General features: G+C 39.0%; 1 protein-coding gene across 2 annotated transcripts in view; it reads left to right on the top strand.

Annotated features, from left to right (window-relative positions):
- Nucleotides 1-22,638, top strand: part of LOC110960453 (metal transporter CNNM4) — a 59,887-nt gene extending 37,249 nt beyond the window's left edge. Inside the window, exons 5-8 of one of the 2 annotated variants that reach the window (XM_051950911.1) lie at nt 9,403-9,499; nt 13,887-13,949; nt 19,325-19,503; nt 20,763-22,638. In XM_051950911.1, coding sequence (XP_051806871.1) covers nt 9,403-9,499; nt 13,887-13,949; nt 19,325-19,503; nt 20,763-21,017 — 594 coding nt within the window. In that variant the 3' untranslated portion in view covers nt 21,018-22,638. The remainder of the gene's footprint in view (nt 1-9,402; nt 9,500-13,886; nt 13,950-19,324; nt 19,504-20,762) is intronic. The other variant, XM_022207699.2, reaches the window with a different exon arrangement.
- Nucleotides 22,639-22,932: the final 294 nt, after the last annotated feature.

Genomic DNA, 22,932 nt, shown 5'->3' with positions numbered 1-22,932 from the left:
GCACAATTGTGAAGCCATCAGTGACTCGGCTCCAACCAACAGATATGTGAAGAAAATTCAAAAACTTTTCTATAATTTCATTTGACAAACGCTTTTATCCAAAGCGACTTTGCATTGAGAGAAGCTCAGCTGAACTGGGATGAACTGCAGGCTGTGTTCAAACAGAACAGACTGACAACAAGCACAGGAACACATTTTAAATACAAGTAGTAAAATATCTATAGGAAGCAGAGGCACCATTTTTCCAGTATTGTAACACATGTGGGCACTTGGTAAAATGTTTAAGAATGCAGAATTAAATAAATTTTACCCTTCTTTTGATTTATGACGTTATAACTGTCATATATTGCAAAATACATTTCTGAGTTCTCTTTACTTCTAACTATAGTTGTGCTGTTTCCATAGACATACATGGCTTTTTATTGCAGTGAAAAATGAACCCACACTGAGTAACAAGTGCTAACAGCTGTTTGGTGTTGTGTGGGACTTTTGATCTTTTTTTTTTTTGAAAAAAAGATCAGTTATATTTTAATTTCACAAACAACAAAGACGAAAATATGCCTTAAATTTTGTGTGCCGAAAACCTCTGAATTTATAATTCACATTCAAGAAACTGGAGACAAATGGTAGTTATTATCAACACTGTCGCTAATTAATTTTCTGTGTTTGTCACGTAAACGCTGTTGTTTTAAATACAGCACATTCCAGGAGGATTACGTCAGAGCATCATTTGAGGGCAGCTCTTCCTGTTGTGAACAAGAGCTGGAAAAATGGCGTCCTGTGAGAATAAGAAATATTCCTGGACTTAAAAGGAGGCAGCTCCAGTGTGTGTGTGTGTGTGTGTGTGTGTGTGTGTGTGTGTGTGTGTGTGTGTGTGTGTGTGTGTGTGTGTGTGTGTGTGTTGTGTGTGTGTGTGTGTGTGTGTGTGTGTGTGTGTGTGTGTGTGTGTGTGTGTGTGTGTGTGTGTGTGTGTGTGTGTGTCCTCACGCCATCAACACTTGAGAGTCAGGCAGGGTTTAGCTGGTTGTACGGTGACACTGACTCACACTGTTACACACTGAAGAAATGCGTGTGTCTGTGTGTGTGTGTTTGTCATTGTGTGTGTGTGTGTCGCAGTGTAAGTGACTCAGCAACTTTGCAAGAAACCGATTGAGAAAACTGTTCAGTTTGACATCAGCGGTTCATTTTATGACAAACACATGGTCACAAACCACTAAACACCCGACGCTGGTAGGACACACACTCAGAACCACACAGATACAAACACACAACCACGGTCTTTGTCTCTCTCGCACGCTGTCAGGAAGTGTGTGTGTGTGTTTCACCCCCTGCTGGTTTTGCTGTAAGTTATTAACAAACCTTGCGACCTCAGACCTCAGCAGGGCTTCATCTCAGCTTCACACACACATACAGCACACACGTTGTGCAGCGTCCTCAGACAGTGTGCGTCCATAAAGCCTCATTGTGCCTCTGAACTGTATTTTCCAGTCATTCTTACTCCACACACTGAATGGCTTTTACCTGCACTCAGAGCTCTTACAGTATTCTCATCATCCCTCCTTGCGTGAGAGTTTTCCTGGTTGATGCTTCCTCGTTTCGCAACCAGATGACTCATTTTTAACACTTTTACAAACTGTCCTCTCTTGTTTCTCTGTTTGTTAAAATACACATAATAGATAGTAACACCACAGGATGGTAATTTGTACTGTAAACTGCACAAAAACAGGCCAAACGGTGCCTAATGTACGCATGAAAAAGCTCAATTTAAGTGGTAAGTTGCTATCTTACAATTTTTGCTCACGGAAATCGTGTTATTTTACAGGTAGGTGCTATTATTTGAAAGAAAACTTATTATTTGCTATTATTTGCTACCAAAAATGTGTGAATAAGTTTTTAAAAACTGTTCTTTTACAGATTTTTCTTATTTTGTTAAAAGACAAATTCAAAACTTGTAAAAACATACACAAAAATAGATCAGTTTATATGTTATCTGTAAAAAAAAAATAGACCTCAACTGTAATTTGAAATCTGCAATTTTATAATTTGTCCTCTTAAAATGAGTGACCATGATATTACACTATTTTAATTATGCATTTAAAGTGGAGAAAATATTATTTTACAGATGTTTTTATTTGAAAACAAAAATGATTTATACTATAGATTGAAAAATGTTGCATGTTTTTTTAACAGTTATTTTGCAGATGTATTAGTTGTGATTAATTGTGTTACAGATTATGAAATGACACAAAATCACAGACTGTGAAAACAAAAAAGCAGCAAAACTGTAAATAATGTCCACATCAGAAATCACAGTATTTACAAATAGTAGTTCATTCTTTCATAATGTGAGTGTAAAATTACACTGTTTTCTGCTAAAAAATATCAATGATTTATGGATATTTGCAGTTTTGTTTTGTTTTTACCATTTTTGCAGTTTATGAATGTTACATTAGTGGATCAATACTTAACTTTTTTGTACCCTTTCTGCTAGATTTTCACCTTTTTAAAAAAAACAAAAACTTTTTTACAGTGTAGTTTCAAACCTGTCTGATCATTTTATGCTTCAGACTTCATTATGACAATGCAGCTTATTCCTACATTTCTGTTATTTTACTCTATTAGGTGAGTAAATTATTATTGTTGAGAGAAACAATGACCAAAACTGTAGAAATAATGATTTAAGTTGTCACAAATGAGAACTATACTTTATATAAGCTCCATATGAAGGTTTTGAATTGTCATTCCACTTCTCAGGTTTGCAAAATGTCACTTTACTGACGGCTGGGCCTGATTTTAACACCAAAACAAGCTGCCCTCCTTTACGGTTCAACTGTAGTACTTTCACTCCACCTTTTTCCAATCCTGTTTTCTGCCTTCGCCAACCTTGATTTTTGTTTTGTTTTATGACTGAAGCTCTCCTCAAACGTAGAAGACAGAACGCCTGATCGCTGAAGGCCACACCTTTTTGTTGTAAATGGCCATACGTCGGCGTCTTGTGTGTGAATAGTTTGATGGATAGACGCTGCAGCAGAGACACCGAGTTCTCGCTCACGTAGTCGATGACTCATGACGAGCTGAACTTTGGCCAAGACCCACCTACGGTTCAGGTCCCACACACATCTCAGCAAAAACACACACTCCTGCTGAACTTTAAGCCGAATCGCTGAACTGAGTAAGAAATAAGTAAGAGATTGTGCTTCCTGGTAGGGCCTGTGTAATTACCAACTTTATGGTTGAAAGCAAAGCTGGTAATGTGCTTTCTTTTGGCAGTAAAACCCATATATTGTGTGTGTTTGGGTGTTTTCAGTATGGTTATTAAAGCTGTGGGTGTTTTTAATTGTGGCTGATCATCTGTGGGTTCTTTATGGTGCTAAAAACAAGAAGAAATGATGAGAAAATACAATTTGTTGACAGCTTTCAATCAAACTTTATTCATAAATCAACTTTTATACAAGACCAATGCAATTTAAAGTGCTTTGTTTGTACTTGACAAACACACAGGGAGGGAAAAATTAACTGCTTTTTATTCATCTTGCAGTAAAATGTTCCTCTGCTGCGTAAGATGTCAAGACGTACATGTTTTTTAATGGCTTTTAGTACTTTCCAGTGGTCCTTTTTTATATTTATTTTATCTTAAACTTTGATCTTATGGATTTTTATCCTGTTTTAAAGCTGTGCTTTTCTATTCTCTTGTACAAATTGATGACTTTTTAGCCCTTATTTTTGTTGCTGCCTGATGGTAACGTATACATCACTTCGGTCATTTCGGGTTGTTTTTATCCCGCCACATAAATATACTCGATTTGATTTAATTTATTGCTGTCCAAGACACAAGTACAACACCGAATCTGTATCAGAAATAAAGGATTTAATCGAGACTTCAAGTTCAAGATCAGAAAAAAATCAGAATATTCCAAACTTTCAAATAGTATTGCATATAATGTTTTAGATTTTTACAGCTTTTCAGCAATTTTTTATTCAAATAAAACCTGCTGGGACAAAATTAGGGTCAACGTCAGCAGAGTGGGACAAAACATGAAGTTAGTCAAACTGTAGAGTCACATAGCCATGTTTCTCATAAGATGTTTAATTTTCGTCAGTATAGATAATTACTGATCATGTTTAATGACTTTTGTTTAGTAGAGACCAACAGAAAAGAATGGTTCAGTTTGAATTTAACCCCTTTATGCACAGTTTCATTATCAGAGGATATGACATGCTGTTTATGAGTCTGGGAGGAAACACGCTTTGGGTTTGTTCCAAAAACTGAACTCAGCTTTTGAAGTGAAGGCAGATGAAGTGTCTGTCGCTGTTTTATCACCTGTGATTAGTGTAACCGTGGTTACATCATCTGTCAACACGATAACCAGTTTGGTCGTTGTTCCTTTGTGCCACCACCATCAATAACAAATATTTTTCTTTGTTGTTGCACAGAGAACATTTGAATATATAATTATAAACCTGTCATATGAATAACAGTTCTGATTCTTAATTATGTCCTTGTGGATTATAACTGTACATAATGTTCACGTCACAAATCTGAAATTTCACAAATAGTAATACAATCTTTCACAATGTTATATTATATATAAAATTAAACTATTTTATTGTTTTAATCAGCTTAAAAATTATTAAGCTTTTCTTTAAAAGCTTGTTTGCATTTCTTTAAAACACTTTTACAGTTGTTTTTTTTTTTTTTACATTTTTACAGTGTAGTTTAAAACCTGTCTGATCTTTTCATTCATCAGGGACGTGGTTTATTCCCAGATCTCTGTCGTTATGCTCTGTTAAGGAAGTAAAATATTATTCTGACTCAGAGAAACAATCTCAAAATCTCTAAAAATAAGATTTAAGTTTTTGTAAACTGGAATTCTACTTAATATAAGCTCAGGCTCTTACTGGATTATATTTCTGCTGAGTTGCATTGGTAGTTTTGCTTATAAAGTGTGCATGTGAGCTTCATTTCAAGCATTTTTAATGATAAAATTTTAGCCTTTGTCTTTGTGTTTTACATCATCAAATGTGTGACAGTGAAGCCTGATCAAGAAGGTTTAGGTGGTTTAGTCGTTTTCTTAATTAATGCTTGAAGCAGGTTTTATTGCAGATCTTACAAACTGTGAAGTAAAAGTTCTATGAGATGTAAGAAAAGAAGAAATGATTAAAAAAGACTGGCTCTGGGGTTGATTCTGTGTAATATGACAGCAGCAGTGGTGGACCACAGTGATCTAATTTCAATAAAAACCCGCTGTTGGAGCAGTATATTGGTCTGAGTGCTGTCAGAGCAGATCTGGGAGAACGGGTCTGACCGGAGCACCGGCAGGCTTTACACCTCTCACGCCTGTCCTCCGCCTCCCCCTGTTTCTATTCTTTCTCTCGTCCCTCCCCCGAGCCTCCCTTTAAATTAAACACCGGTCGTGCAGCACCGTGGACGGCCTCAAATCGCCCGGAGCCTTCGGCATGCTCGCTGGCCAGGTTTTTTTTGTGTATGGTCACGAGTTGCAGGCTAAATATTTGGCCCCAGCTGATTGCCACATGCACACGGAGTTGACCATATGTTGAGAGGTGATGAGCATCTTTCTAAGTCTACTGATGTGCTTTAAGTGGCAGGTTTAACCTTTGCATCTAGGGTCAAACGTGGAAGTCGCTCTACTGTAAACCTTCCAAACTTGCAGCTGAGTAGATGTTGGAGGAATGTGGGATCCTCTGGATGGTTGTTTGTTTCTGACCTAGCAGAACACCAAGAGGAGATTTGCAGTGATGGCGTGGTCCTCTTTCTTTTTGTCCTTGAACGAGGCGTTTGACCTCTGATTACTCAGAGGTCAGCGGTAAACGCCTGTGGCTGCACTCGGCAGGTGTGAGTGAATTTAACGGGACAAATTTGGACGAGGACACTTTGGCAAAGGGAAACGTGCCTTTTGAAATGAAGGTGAAATAAGTTCATCCACACACTGAGCACCGACAGATGGAAGGATTGTTCTTATCTTGAAGATGTGTCGTCATATTTTGCCCACATTTTGCTTAAGAATCAAAGCATATGCATGAAACAGAAAGGAAACCAAAGGGTTTTGCACATCAGCTCGTAAACGAGAGGGTTAAACCATTAGGTGAACATAATTGCACCATTTATTAGTGTCAAAAACGGTAAAAACAAAAACAGTTGTAAGAATTGTGATCATCTCATGTCTTGAAGTAATCCTGTGATGAACCAGTCGTTTGAAAATGACGATATTATAAAAATCACCAAAAATAAAATGCTTGCAGTAACCAGATTCTGCAAAAGAGCCAAAATAAAAACGGTTGTGATAAAACTTTAAGCCTTTTTGACTGAACTGGAATGAACTGCAGGTTGTGTTCACACACAACAGAGAGAGGAACAAGTATGGAAACGACTTATAAGTAGTTTTTGTCATTTGTGATCACATATGAGCGCTTTGGAAAATGTTGTACATGTTGCTTCCTGGTTTTTTTAAAAAATATTTTTGAGTTCTATGTCCACAGTTGTGCTGTTTCCAGAAAATAAGATCTAAGTTGTCATAAACTAGAATTACTGGATGATATTTCTACTGAGACATACTGGTTGTTTCCATAGAGGTGCAGGATTTGTTTTGCAGTGGAAAAGTGACGAGAGCAAAAACAAAAGTGCCCACAAACTGCTTGGACATTAGAGTGTTAGGTTCTGAACAGAGATAGTTGTGAAATGCTCTGAGATGTTGAGAGTATTTCCGGTTGAAGCAGTCTGTTCGGTTACTTCTGTGAACAGTACCGCCGCACACCCCCTTCTCCTCGCCTCTCCCGTAATAATCAGGTTTCTAAACTGGCACGCACCCTAAAATAGCACGGCGATATCAGATCCTTTCTGTCTGGTTTTACATACAGACGTGCTTCATGAACTTTTTGTTTGTCCCATAAACATTGCTGCAAAGGTGCATTTTAGAGCGCATCTTTTGTTACGGCTTGTTGTAGCGATCAATTAAGGTCAAGTGAAGGTTAAATAGAAATATTAAAGTCAGATGGAGCCAGTTTTACAGCTCAGCATCATTTTAAGCTCATATCAGCCCATCCTGACACATTAAATATGTTTAAAAGGCTTCAAATTGTGTTTTCTGTCATGCAGCTTGGCAGCGCGACACAACTTTATCAAACTGAATCCATCAGTAGTTTTATGCTCCACAAATCAAACTCCTGCAGACGGACAGCTCATGTTAGAATTACAAAAGAGAAATCGGATCTTGGAATTTAAATCCTGAGATGATTGTTCTAATTTAGTTGTCGCTGTTAGATGCTCCCTGCATCGTCCCGTTTGCCCTTCTGTTTCTTCTGTCTCCCTTTTATTTTACCACCTGTTATCCTTTCATCAGCCCGGTCCCTGTGCTGGGGGATGGGAGGATGGAGGGAAGGACGGATGGCAGCGTGGATTAACTGTGCTGTGTTGTTGCTGCAGTTCACACATTCCAGCGGGCCGATCCGGGCCAACTATCTGTACCAACACAGAGGCCTCCTTAACCCCCTTCAGTCCTCCCATCGCTCCATCTCCCTCTCTCTGCTTCTGTTTCCTCCGTCCTTCTCCAATGATTTTCGTTTTTACAAAAAAACTTCTGTGAGTCTGCCTCCCGTTTCTCTTTATTGCATCACCTCATCCTTCCGCTATTGTTAGATGTGAATTCTGTTTGGCTGGGAGCTCACTGGAGTCTAATCAAGTCCAAAGTAAACATGTTTCCTCCCACAAATGATGCAGAGTCTCTCCAGAGGACAGTCACTAGTGAATACTGCACATCAGCTGGATTTTACCTGTGATTGCACCGCCATCTAGAGGCCAAACTGTGTCATTTTTAGAAAACTAAAAGTCAGGGTTACAAAGCAGAAAAATTATTTGCATCTATTTTGTTTTTTAGTCCTCTTATCGCTCTGAACCAGTGCTTTTGTTTTGCTCCTGTCATTTTTTCCAACTCGTTCCAGCATTACAATATGAAGTCCAGCTGCACCACTGTGGAGACAACACATAAATAGATTTCTTTACTTATTTTTTGAAATCTGAACAAAAGTGGAATCAATACAAGTGTTATTAACACTTGAAAAAGTCCTGCAGTTCAGTCAAAAAGTCCCAGAATGATGACAAACATAGATTTTTTTTTTTTTTTTTTTTTACAGATTGTGAATAAACAAAGCTATCTATTTCTGGCATAAGTCTAAAAGAGGAAATGTAAAATAAACTAATTTCAATTAAATGTCACAATTTGATGCATATTTTTGGTGTTTTTTTTCATGACATAATAAATTATGTCTAACATAATAAATTTATGGACCATTAGAAAGTTGAACATCTGACAATTTTCTGTGTTTTTAAAGTTTTTTGTAATTATAAATGATGTCGTTTTGACATTTTTTAAAAAAGAAACATGTCTTTCATACCCATACTTATCTCTTATTTAAACACTGCCTGCAGTTCAGCTAAAAAGTCTCTGAACTTTGTGGCAGCTGATTGAGTCAGTGTTGTTTTCTCAGTTGTGATGATGACTACAGAATTTGTAGTTTTTTACAGAATGAGATTAAACAGTTTGTTTTTTGTGATTTTTTTTTTAAAGACATGAAATGTAAAATCCCTAATTTCTATCTAACGTCACAGTTTGGAACTCATTATTGGTTGTTTTTTTCTAATAGAGATGTATGTCAAACATAATACATTCATAGACCACAAAAAAGTTGAATATCTGCCAATTTTTCAGTTTCTTGTTAAGATACATTGTGATTTTGGCCCTTTTTTTTTTTTTTTTACAAAAAAGAAAACATGCCTTGTATATTACTGTCTTACACAGTGGTAAACTGAATATGTTTGAAAATGATCAGGAAAATAGTGGGTGTATTAATCGGTAATTACGTTGTTTTGCAACTTTAGTTCTGTTATAATGGAGGTTGAGGATATGATTAGGTTTTATTTCGCACTTTCTGGAATCTTATGGAGCGGATTAACCATCAAAAACAATCCTTCACTTGACATTTTTTGTGTCATGTGATGTTCCACCGCTCTTTCTGTCACAGTGGGTTCCATTGTAGGGGAAACAGAACATTTGTATCTTTCTCCACACCATGTTGACATCAAAAAGAGTTTTTAAGTGAATATAAAGTACACAAATACCCCAAGATAGATTCAGATGAGAGACCATGTTTAGTAGCTTTGGTGTGAATAACAGGGGATTATCATACCTTCACATCTGTTGATTGCAGCTTCAACAAACTGCATTTTCCATTAATCCATTTCAAACTGAAGTAACTAATAAATAATGGAAAAGAACAGTTGGCATATGAGAGACACACAGACGAGTTTGCAGAAGAAATTTCACCTGCACAAAATGAATTTGAACAGCTTTGTTGATATGAAATCCATGTTTCTGTTGACGCCATCAGGGTCGAGTGGAGGTGGAGGCCGGAAACGAGAACATGAAGTTTGAGACCGGACCTTTCTCCTTCTATGGTGTCATGGCGCTCAGTGCTCCCACTCTGGGTGAGTCTCAATTATCTACTCTGCTCTACTCTACTCTGCTCTACTCTAGAAATCTTACTTACATTTTCAAGGTTTACGTCAACATTTGCCGTGTATTTGTGGGCGTCTTAAATGCTTCTACTGCCACCTGGTGGGAAATGTTGTCATTAAAATGCCCTTTTCAGATGTGGGATATGTTTAAACGAACTCCAGCAGTGTCTGACTTGCAAAGATAAATTGGCCTGATGAAGGTCAGCACTGAAACGTTCCACTAGTAAATTTATCTTTGCAAATTAGAGAGTGTGAATTTGTCTTTTTGAACCTATTGAATACACTCGTTCCTCTCTTAGGCATCTGCTTCATGAAATAGATGAAGTCGAGTTCGCTTAGGTTTAAATGAGACATGGGATATGTAGCTAGTGACATATAATGCATAATAAACTAAAGAATAAATGTAAATCCACTATGTAACACATTATTTAATGGCAGCTGATAAATGGTGACAGCTGTGTGAGTGAGCACCGCTGTTCCACGTACATAAATGCACGCAAATCTCTCTTAGGAGATGTTCGTATGCATCCTGCGGCTGTTTGATTCAGGAAACTCAGAGAAAAGACTCCTACAATCAGCTGAAATCAACAAATGAGACTTCTGGATTTAAAATTCCCCAACCAGTTACATTAAGGACAGTTTTGTGTGTGTGTAGTTTCTTGAAGAACATCAATAACCTAGTAGTTAATTCTAACTGATAAAAATGCACCATAGCACGCCAAAAAGAAGAAACATTTAAAGTAGTAGGAAAGAGTCAGCAAAATGTGTGACTCCAGGCTTCATGGATGGGCCTCTCCTACTGTATAGGAATTTTACTGCTCATGTTTTATCCAAATGAACTATGTATTAGACCAAGAAATCAGCTGTTACTGTATATGTAGACAATGAGGCAGCATCAGAACAGGACTCAGAACACAATGGTCCATAGTGCAAATAATAAAAACATTTAGTTTATTACAGGCTGCTAAATCTCAGTTGACTCAGTTTTGTCTGTCACTGATCCACATACAGTATAATTGAGATGAAGCGGCTGTAAAAGAGCAGAATGTGTACTGAGAAATCCAAACACCGCCACCTGGTGGACACTTCCAGTCATTACAGTTTCTCTCAAAGGTGCAGCCTCAAATAATACACAGTATGTGATCACTCAGCAGCAACTTCATTAGGTGCATCAGTGAATCTAATGCAATCCATTACAACAGCTCTGCTATGAATCTGCTTCAGATTTATTATTGAGGTCATGGAGGTTTTGTACTGGACTGCATTACAGTTAACACTCTGATCCCCACAGTCTGTCAGTGGGGTTTACAAGCATGTCATCTTTAAAAACAAATCTCTGAGTTGTACCAAATATTATAGAAAATCAACTGTAAATTAAATAGAATTGACAGATTTAAAATTTTCCAATAGTTGATAAACCACTCATCTGTGACACGTGGTTAAATACAGAAAATTAACCTAATCTAAGCGTAAAATTGTCATTTTTCAACAAAATCACTGATGTCTCTTTGAAATTTTCACCAAATATAAACTATTTGTCGCAACTAGATTGTGTAGAAAGCAAAAAAATTGTGAGGCCATTTGTTGTTTAGTTGTACAAAAATTCAAGCAATATTTGGTTGAACTGCAGGCTGTGTTTACAAAGAGCACATAGGAGACAAGTATGGAAACAAATTAAACACTTAGTAAGTCAGTATTATGATACCTAGAGTGTGTAGAAAATATTTTCCATGCTGATTCCAAGTTTGTGTTAAATGAACAATCAAAATAATTCAACTTTTGTTTGACTTTTTTTTTTTTATGATTATGCCATTATGACTGTGTTTTACTGCAGAGTGTGTAAAAGATGTGACAGGAACAAAGAACACCTGAACCTTCTTGTAATTCAGCCGTTCAACATAATTTAGAAATCTCATAAAAGCAGAATTCATAGCAGACCTTGGACTGTGTTAAATTTTACAAACGCACCTTATAAAGCGGCTGGTGGTGCTTTACTGGTCTAAAGGATTGTTAAACTTGGATAACACATAGTCAGTCATGTGAATCACAGCCAGTAAACGTTATGGAAACTTCTGCTCAACTTAATCTCACGTGAAACGATTTGTGGAATTTGCTCCTTGAGTCTCCGTAGCTTCACGAGTTCAAGCTTTTCCACTGGTTTACTACGCTCAAACGGACACACAAGTTTTTCACTGCAATATAAAGCCCTGCATCTCTGTGGAAACAACATACATGACTAGAACTAGGCAGGACTCAAAAAATATCTTTTGTGCAATATGATAAAGGTATATGGACATAAATCATAAAAAATAACTCTGAAAAAATGATCAAAAAATGGAACTAATAAGCACAACATTCCGACAGATATGAAACAGGAAACAGCAGTGGCTCTGCATACGCAGATATATGCACATATTTTACGGTTTACATTTTCTTTAGTCTCCATACTTTTCTCCTGTCTCCTTGGCAGAATTTGATTTATAAAAGCAGTTCATTTTTGGCAATATTTTGAATGAAACATGCAGAGTAAAATGACTTTGATGAATTGTGACAATTTTAAGCTTAGATGTTTGTCCAGATGAAATGGGATGCCAATAAACGCCAGAAAAGTCACAATCTCTCAATTCTGCGTTTCTACAGATTCTGGCTGTGAGAAACAGTGATATTTTTTGTGTGTATTTATTTAAAGATAACGTGTGTCCAACTTGCTAGTAGCTTTTGGGGTTCAGAGGGTTAAAGTAAATGCTTAAAATGTGTTTTTTTTTTTAATTATTATAGTTTAATTCAGGTTTAGTATGCTTATGTAGACAATCTTCCTTAACGTCCTCTGATTCACCTTCCAGTAGTAAAAATATCTTCTTTTATACCAGGTAAATTCAAAAGTTGAGCTCTCTGGATGTAATTATGAAGCAGAGAGTTCACTGAGAGCACAGGGAGGGCTCAAGTGTAACGCAATAGTGGCTCTTTTGCTGATGAACGTTGAACTCGTCCCTTCTTTTCCGTTTCTTCCTCTATATCATACGAACACTCTCTTTCAGTTCCTCAAACGCAAAAAGGGGCTTTTATCTTTTTGCTGTGTGCCAGTTTTGATCTGTTTCTGTCGTTGCTTTCAGAGGTCAGCTTGTGTCAGTTCGGTCTTTTCATTCATGTGTCTGACGGTTTCGTGAAGTTAGAGTAAAAGATATCAGCTCGTAACAGCTCGATCTTTCAGATGTGGGGCATTAATTTATTGTTTAGCAGTTGTCCTAAAATTATACGGATGGATGACTAGTTCTTAAAAAAATGTCTTTTATTTAGTAAATATGAGAATTTTGTAGAAAAACACTTTTTTTCTCCAAAGTTTAGTCTTACTCGTTCTGGTAAGAAAATATAAAAATAATTTTTTTTGCAAACATCCATCCATCCATTCTCTATACACCACTTAATCCTCATTAGGGTCACAGGGGCTACAGCCTATCCCAGCTGACTTAGGGTGAAGGCAGGGGACACCTGGACAGGTCACCAGTCTGTCACAGGGCTACATATACAGACAAACAATCACACTCACATTCACACCTACGGACAATTTAGAATGACCAGTTATCCTCAGCATGTTTTTGGATTGTGGGAGGAAGCCGGAGAACCCGGAGAAAACCCACACATGCACAGGGAGAACATGCAGAAAGATCCCAGGAAGGCCGAGACGCAAACCGTTGATCTTCTAGCTGCAAATCGAAAGTGCTCACCTGTATTGCAAGTAGTTCAGAAAATGTTTGATTGATACCCAAATGATTGTGATGAGGAGAAGAATGACTACTGTTTGGTTCACTTATTAAACCATGAAAGGAAAAGGCTCCTTATGTCTAATCGATTTGCACAGAGGTTGTGAAAACACAAAAACAAAGACTGGCAGCACTTTATGCCACAATGAACACCTAATATGACATAAATAGAAACACATAAATGTTCTTATCCCAGCACCTGTCTTTCTTTTTTGTCTTTTCTCTTGTCTAATGTTCAGCAGATTTCTCTTTCAGGCTCTCCATTCAGAGAGGAAGAAATGTGTGAAGCATGATTTATTTTTTCATTTTCTTACCTCCCATCCTCCGTCAGCCTCATTCTCCCATTTCACCAGTCGTCTGATCGATCAGACTTTCAGAGAACAGCTCAGTAAATCCCCTCCCCTTCCAACAGTGTTGTCTGACATGGCGTTCATTCAGGGGAACAGAATCTCTCCCAGGTTTTTGCATGCCTTTGCCCCGTCTGGAAGCAGATCTGTCTCCTTGTCTCTCACCGACTGTCCCTCCATCTCCCTTCATCTCCCTTCACCCCTCTGCCCCATCCATCACCTCCTCCCTCCAACCTTCTCTCCTCTCAGTGGCTGCACCTCGTCCTCGCCTCCTCTCCTTTAAGAGGTTTTCTCTGTTCTCTCGGTTGCCAGGTAAACGCCGGCATGTCTGGGTCCTTTAACACCGAGGACAGGCGGGGTTCATGGTGGGCGGGTGGGAGTTTGACTGGGTGGGCCTGGTTCCTGTTTGTTGTACATGCTGGGTAAATTAATGCTCAATCACAGAGGGCAGAAAACCGCTCTTGTGCTGCTCTTCATGGGGTTGAAACAATGGATTATAGATGACCCTTTTATATACTGAATATCCCAATCAGTTTGGTTTGAAATCCCTGGAACATGTCCAGGTTTCAGCCCCCATCCAGAGGTGCAACAGCAGCTTTCTTCTCCCTGTGATTCAATGTAGATTTACCCTTTAAGGACAGCAAAGAGTAACAGGATGGCAGCTACGTTTTGGCAAACAAGCTCTTTGTTTAACTAAAACTACCTCCTTTACATCTGTTCATACTGAGTTAGCTTTTTATTTGCAAGCATTTTTCAGAGCGGGTGAGTAGGAGGCAGCGAGGAGGTGATGAATCCCTGTATTCCTAATGTAGGTCACGTTGCTCTGCAGCATGAATTCAGATTTATTTTATCACACAGGCGTTTATCCGCATTGACTTATGATCAGTTTCTCTCTTTGGAAAAATCAACTTAATGAGCGCTTGACTGATGTAAAGACATGGTCAACATTACTAGATGATCTTCAAAGTATTGTTATGATTGTATGTGAATAGTTTGGCCACTTCATGTCAGTTTTAGGACTCCCAAGTTTACTTTTTAACATTTAACTAATAGAACAAAAAGTCAAACGATCAAGTATCCATTGCAATTATGACTAGAGCCAAGCTGATCCTGAGTTTTTGAGGCTGGTGCTGATTTTATGGAGTAAAAAAGCAAATCTATATATTGCAAATATTTTTAAAAACATAGAACAGTGATAATGATGGGGTCAGTGTTTATGAAGTTTCCACCAGTGATTTCTAGAATCTAGTTGACAACTTAATGCACTTATTTGTGCACAATGTCAAGCTTTAATACAATTCAAGGAGATAATCTTTATAAAAATTCACCCTCTGTGAAAAATTATCTATAGAGACCAGAACCGTTGTGGTATTGGGTTGTAAAATAGTTTATTTCATAGTAGTTTATTTTATAAAGTTGGACATTTTAACATGGGTGTCTATAGGGATTGTCCCACTTTTGATGCCAGCATCTAGTGGTCGTTTGCAAAACTGCAGTTTTGGCTCTTTTGATTGGCATTTTTAATTAAAACCCAATATATTTTCTTTGTTAGTAATAATAATGTGTTTAAATATAGGTAACATATTATTTACTTTTTGGCTCTGAAATATAAATATTGGTCCCTGAAAAATGCTAACAGTCACATTCTAATTTATTATTCTAAGTTATTTTAACCAGATATTCTGTTTAGATCCTGAGGACATTTTATTGCCAGTCTTCAACAAGGTTTGCCTTTGCCTGCAATAGTCTTTTATTCATGATAGAACAGGTTAAAGCAGTACTTTGAACTTTCTGTCTTTAAAAATGACAAAGGTGCATCTACTGTGTTCAGGGACCTGTTGAACCTCACAGAGTTAATTATTTATATAGAAAAGCACATTGGAGTGATTAAATAGAAAGAGATGAAGATCAGATGTGAGTCATCGGTAATCAGCAGGAAATAGAACAAAATGCTACAATATGAACATTTACTAAAGGAAACCAGACACACAGCAGACATGTAGAGGGGAAACTTTGCTTGTGTTGATGCAAAATGAAGAAAACTGATGAAGGAGTTTATCTGCCAAAATGTCAGCGCTTCTCTTAAACTGGCAGGAACACGGGGGCAGAAAAAAGATCACATGGCTCGTCTAAGATTAAAGGACGGGACAACATCATGAGACGCCCAGATGGGACTTGAATCTCCTCGAGGGGTCAACTCTGGTGCATCTTAGTAGCTTCAGATTGATTCTTCCTCAGTTTGTTCACATCAGTATCTCGTTATATGTGCTCTTGCAATAAATAAATGAAGAGGAGACCGTGAAGCTATTGAGATGCATCCTTTTTTTGGTTATTGTTGTCCTTTCCATGCTTTGATGTAGTTTAAACTGTAGTTTTAAATAGACTAAAGTGCATTAACTGCTGTAGTCTGTTGGAGCATCACAAGTCATTTTTAAAAACTAATGAATCACCAGTGCCCAGTTCCAAATGTAATCCCAACTCAAGTCTTGTAATTCTGAATGAGAGAGTTTGTGTGTGAGGATTGCTGTTTGGAATTGGATCCCATCACTTCTGTGCTTTATTTTAAAAACACTAACTCACTCTGCGTTCAAGTACGAGGTCACAAGTAGGCGTTAATTCCTTTCAAACCTTTGCTTAATGTAATTCATAAAGATCCAGTAGGTGACTTTTCTGAACAGAATTGTGGCAGAGACAGAATTTAAAACAACACTTCTATGAAAAATGCACTAAAGGCTTTTAAACGTATGAAGTAAAAAGTGAAATATGTTCCAGGAAGCTGAAATAGCGAGCGGTCTGGTTTAGTCACACAGACACAAATCTAAACTTTTGTAAAAGATTTTTGTCAAGTATACAACCGCAGCTGCAAAAATTAAAGCTCGAGCAACCGTCTTGTACTTTTTACAAGATGTGACCATCTCTGAAACAACATTACACTGCAGTCTGATATTATTATGATGCAAATATTTTGATTACGTTAAAACGGTTCTCTAATTTAATGTTCATTCCAATATAGTGGCAGAAAAAAACAGGCCTTAATTAGATTATTGCATTAGAGACTGGCTTTTACTTTAAATTTTCAGTGGTGGAAGAAGTATTCAGATCTTTAAGTAGAAGTACTGATACAGTAGTGTAAAATACTCCATTACAAGTAAAAGTCCAGCATGGACAGTCCTGCTTCAGAATTTATGAATGGAAGTGCGGATAATGTTTAAAGGAAAAATACTGGTTTACTTCCTGTGACGGATGTATTAGTGTACTTGGTGTCATTAGATTAATAATAGTGAAGCACCAGTGTGTCAGCATCATTACTGTTGTAGCTGCTGCAAGTGGAGCCAGTTTGAATTATTAACCAGATGAGTAATAGAAGAGGAATGAGGGAAGTACAAGTTCTGAATCACAGATCTGTCTTGGTTCATTTGAATATTTAATGGTGGATTAAAGATGTGATCGAAAAGCGTAAGTAAATACTAAGAGCTTTGGTTGGATTTTTAAAGGCCAATTCATGGTTTCCAGGTCACTGTGCTGACAGATGTGGACGTTGACGTACACATTAACCCACACATCGTACACAGAAAAATACACGACGCTCCTGTGGATGTTTTAAATGACTGGCTGTTACTTTGCATTTTAAAAAAATACATAACAGCTAGTCCTAGATTTGGCTGTAGCACCATATTAGTCTGAGCCACAGTGGGCGGACACAGCACGAGATTTCTGGAGATTTTAGACCTTCCAACTGTGTCTGGATGCCATCGATTGACAAATCAAAGCACCTCTAAAGTTTGGCAATAACTGCTTTAACTGCAGCTGTTTTAACGATAAATTTAAAAGGTTGTTAATCACAGGGGAAGAATTTAATAAACATTTGTTTTGTAGCTCAGGTTGCACATGTGCAGTCAGTGTTTCCAGTCCACACTGCCTTACATTTAGTTTTGCGTACGGACATCTGTAGAAAGTCCATATAGACCCTTGAGAGCTTGGATGGGTGATTAAATTTACATCACGCACCAGTTGACAGGATCTAACTGAAGAAAAGTTCCCTACTGGATCTCAAAGGTTCCCTCTTTCAGTGTCAACATATTAGATATTATTTCGTGGCTCTGTGAATTCTAACCACTAACTATAAAACCAGCAGTAGATAACCAGGATTAACTAGCCAGCTTAATTCCCTGAAAGCTAACGCAGTTGACGTGTCCAGGTAAAACAGTTTCCTATGACTCACTGAGGCCCCCTGCTGGAAGACTGACACCTACTGGTAATAATACACACCTGGTAACGAAGCCTGTGTGTGCAGTGTGCGTGTGTGTGTGTGTGTGTGAGACACATCCATTAGTTTGTGTGGATTTAATCGGCATGCCCCAGTAAAAACTAAACTGTCACCTGGATGACACACGGGAATGTTAGTCATGGTGGTTTCAGCGTGTTGGAGCAGAGGTGGAAAATAACCAGCCAAGTCCTTTAGGCTTTAAATCAATTATGAGGTGTAATTGTTGTTGGAGAACCTGTTCACAACCATGACTAAGACTCGTACAAATGAAGATTTGCTCCAGGTGTTTTGATTGGACCAGAAACTTAAAAAGAGGGATTTAACCCGATTTATTTTAAATTTGGAATGATTATTCAGGTAATCCATCATATGATTATTGATTCATCTTTTGAATGACGTTTCAAGCAAAATTGGTAAACATCTGCTTTTTAAACTGTATTATTTTCTGCTTATATCAGTTTAATATCATTGTATTTTGAATGTCTTGGTTTTTATTCACTCACATTTTGATGATTAATCAGATCTGGCAGAATAACTAAAAATAACCTTCAGTAAAAGATTTTTCATACTCATTGGTGCTTCATAGGAAGAGGCGTTATTTTTGATAATATCTGATATAACCACCAAAATTAGAGGCTGATCAGTGAATTCATTCATATTTATGTTATGTTTTATATTACTGACTGAATAGTGCTTTTTTTTTAAGTGGGTCCAACATTGGATGGTAAAAATTTTTGACTTTTTTTCACCTCTTTGTATTCACTTTGCAAATTTGCATCATAATAAACTAAACGATGCTTCCTTTTCCTCCAAAAAATGGAATAAATCCAGTATTGTTTCCACCTCTGTTAATAAGCCACATGTTAGTTTGCATCCTGCACTGCTCAGCTTTTAATAAAAGCTAAAGTCTACTACATGTATCTGTAGGTAAATGAAAAGTCTGGCATATGTAGGGCTTCCTGGTCAAAACAGACTGAGTCACTGCTTGTCATGCAATTGGAAATTTTTTGTGTGTCACTGATTTTGGGTGTGAGAGATGCATCACTTAGTTGTTGAGCTCTGAGTAAATGAAATAACTCATCGTTTACGTCCCTGTTTTTTTCTCTCTCACAGTTTATTTAGTTGCTACTCTCATTTTTATGTTGTGTGTCCATCACACCTCGTTCGTCGCTAATCACTCATTCATGTCATTAACCTGCATTCGAAGCCACGCTGCATCTTGAGGTCTTCATTGATTCCTGTTTGCATCGTAGAACCATGAATTCATGAATGGCTTGGAAGCAGTAGAGTGAAGCTCACGCCGCAGCTTTCTGTAGCGATCAACAGTTTGTTCGCAGGACGGCCCGATAGATGTTTTTCACGCACTTCCGTCTTTTAATCGCTTGCAGGCCCTCTCGCTAATAACGTTTTCTGTTTGCAGAGTTTCGTTCACCGTCCCACCTCAGCGGCTTGAACCGAACAGCCTCCCTGAGCGGAGGCGACCGGACCGAGTCGCTCTCCGTCAGCGGCAGCAACAGCCAGCTCAACAACAGCATCCCCTCGCAGCAGTACACGCCCGACTTCTACGTCCGAGCCCTCAGCGACCTGCAGTTTGTCAAGGTTGGTTGTGGATTTTAGCTGTGATAGATCACTGTTGGTTTGGATTATTTGTGGCTACTTTTGAGATGAGCCCCCTTTTATGGGCTTCTTACTGGTTTACAGCAGAAAACATCACATCACGAGTCATTATAAAGGAAAATAAGTCTATATTCTGAGATTCCAGCTTTTAATTTGAATGTTTTCTTTGGTGTCTTTACTTTTCTATAACAGTACGCTGCATGTTTTTATGTGGTGGACAAAAAAAAGAATAAGTCGAAATTTTGTGATTCCAGCTTTTAAATTTGAATATTTTCTTTGGTTTCCTTACATCTCTATAACAGTAAACTGTATATTTTGGTGTTGCAGACAAACATTAGCAGAGGCTCTAATTAACACTTTAGTTGATTGGTGACCAAACAACTAATTGATTAAGAAAATAATTGACAGATTTATGATGATGACAACGTGTTATTAATAACTAGGCTTCTTCATCATTAGGGAGACTATAACTGTCAAGTCAAAGATGTTTATTTGCCTCCTGTGGGAGAAAGTAAGATTAGAGGATTAGGAGGTTTGCTGCACAAACTTGGACTGTCAGTCCCTTCACAGGTCACAATGAAAACATCACAATATTAAAATGCCACACATTGACTTTAAAATACAAATAACGCATATAAAACATTACACACACACTCTTACTGCAAACACGGACACACACTCACACAAATACAAATTATAAAGACATCAGTGGTTCCAGTTCCAAGTGTCCTTAAGCAGCTTCTTCAGTTTGTGTTTAAAACTTCTGATAGAAACACGGTTCTCAGTCACAGTTATCGGTTTGCCTCCTGCAGTTAGCTCTGCTGTTCCTCTGTTTTTTGTAATATTTCACTGTGCTTTCACATTTATTGGTCACTAAGGTTCACATCTTAAAGTATGCTTGTTTTCTAGACTGTGTTCCAGGATCATCTGTGGCTAACTTAGCTGCTAGCCGTTAGCATTCTGTCAGAGCAGCTAATTTTGTAGTTTGTGGCAACGATTTGTGTTTCTGGTTAATTTTTTGCTGCTTGAGAGACATTTCTGAGACCAGAGAGAGGAGATTACGTCGGATCTGAAGCATTTAATTAATCAACAATCGCTCAGTGCCAAATCGGTAAACGCCAAATATCGGCCCTGATAATCGACCAGGCAGATAATCATTTGACGCTTCTCCAAATGAGTTATAATGTGGCTCAATGGAAAGTTTACCAGATTACAGTAAAATCATTCTCCCTCTGCTCCAGATCACCCGGGCTCAGTACCAGAACGGCCTGATGGCGTCCCGTCTGGACAGCACGCCTCAGTCCCCTGAGAGCGGCCACAACGCCACCCGCCTGGACCAGATGACTCCCACCGCCAACACCACCATCACAGACATGGTGGTCGACTCCGCCCCGACGGAGAACGGGCCCGACGAGACGACGCTCCTCCTCCTCAACGAGCAGAACTCACCGCACACGGCCAACCACCACCACAGCCAGCTGGAGAACAGCGTTTGACCCCGACCCCATCCTCCGCTCCCCTGCGTTTGCACACATGCACTGCTGCGCTCAGACGTACGCCGAGGAGGGGAGGACTGCGTGTCGGCGTGTTAGCGCGAGCGAGCGGGAATGCTAGACCCGAGCCTCGGAAGAGCCAACGAGGCTCGAAGAGACAAGCCATGTGCGCGCATATTGTGTACATATGCAAGGATTAAGCAAAAACACACACACACACACCCACACCAAAGTATACACTGATGAGCCAGAACATTAAAACCACGCACGGATGAAGTGTTAAGAGAGGTCTGGAAGTGATGCATGAGAAGAAAAAGCTGTCCAAGGAGGGACAAACCAGCAGATAGTTCCAATTAGCGTCTTCCAGGACTTAGAAGATCTGCTTCTTGTGTTTTGGAGCGCCTTCAGGAGTCCGTGCAGCGTGTGAGGCAGGGATGGCCATAGTGTTTTTCCTCATCAGTGTACTTACACGTACCAAAGTGTATTGTGGAAGCTCACCACATCCACTTTTTCACACTCAACAGACCCACCGCAAACCCGGCAACCACCCGCTATACTTCACCGACAGAGAGCGCCATCCGTGTGTGTGTGTTTGCATCTCCACGTATTAACCGACGACAAACATCCGAAGGACCTGCCTGTCTGGACCACAGAGCGCCTCCGTTCAGAAGGCGTTTCCTGATTTGAGTTGCTTTCCAATTCACTTCCCCCCCCCCCCCCCCCCCCAGTCAAGAGACTCAGGGAGACTCCGCCCTCCTCCCCCCTTTTTTTGCCCCTCCAGATGTACATAAATGCAAGTGTGGTGGAAAAAAAGCCGCGAGCCAAACCCGCATGTGTAGCAGCCTGCGTCCCCCTCCACCGCATCCATACAGCTAGAAGACAAAGAGCACCCGAGCATGTCAGCGGAGTTCCAACAAAGTAATATATGTTCCGTAGAAATTTTTTGTCGCATATTTATTGACGAAATCTGTGTGAGACGGACACACAAGGCTCCTACTGACTCTTGTTTTGGTGGGGTGGGGGGTGGATATACAGATAGATATACACATGTGTATGTAGAAATGCGAGGATGCTTCGAAAACTTCTCGGCCTCATCAGAAAACATCACAGGAGAAAGCGTTGTTGTTCATCAGAGTCTCTCTCACTACCCCTTCACTGAAGAAGGTCACATCTTGAGCCTCCAGATACAAACAAGCAAAGACATCTTCATCCCTTTGAAAACAGTTCACACACGCTGGAATTCAGGTTGGGAAGCCGATAGAAATCAGATGGTGCTGGTTGCATGAAATAGTTGCATCGGGCAACAGTTCAGCTCCAAAATCTCTCCTTCTTTGGTCTGTTTTTCGATTTTTTTGTTGACACTGATTCACAGCATTAAAGTACACAGTAATGCCCCAAAATGGGAGGCCAAGAACTCGTTTTGAAGCATCCTCGTGTGTCTCTGCATATGATGTGTATATATACAACTTCTCGTGTCCTGCATAGAAACAGTGAGTAGCCCAGAGCCTTTATCTCAGAGTTGTTAAGAGATTCGCCGCTGATAGACAGTCAGTCTGTATCATGATTAAGACAATCAATATGAATATAATGAATGTGTTAAATTAAATGTGTAGGGTACGTTAACTGCGACCGCCCTGCCCTCAAACTGCCGTCTCTCTCTGTGAAATCTGTAGCTGTCATCCTGAAACCGTGGTGGGCAGTTATTTTTTTTTTTCGTTGTTGATTTTTTTTTTTAACCTAGATCTTTTCACAGAGATGACGGCGTTTGAGAGCAAAGAGACTTGACAAGTCCTTTCCTGCTTTACGTGAGAGCGTGGATAGTGTGTGTGTGTGTGTGTGTGTGTGTGTGTGTGTGTGTGTGTGTGTGTGTGTGTGTGTGTGTGTGAGACCAAAAATGGCCATCACCTGACTCGGTGGG

Source organism: Acanthochromis polyacanthus, chromosome 7 (genome assembly GCF_021347895.1).
Source record: "Acanthochromis polyacanthus isolate Apoly-LR-REF ecotype Palm Island chromosome 7, KAUST_Apoly_ChrSc, whole genome shotgun sequence".
NCBI lineage: Eukaryota > Metazoa > Chordata > Actinopteri > Pomacentridae > Acanthochromis > Acanthochromis polyacanthus.
Note: the sequence above shows the minus strand (reverse complement) of the source record. Positions and strands in the feature narration are given on the sequence as shown.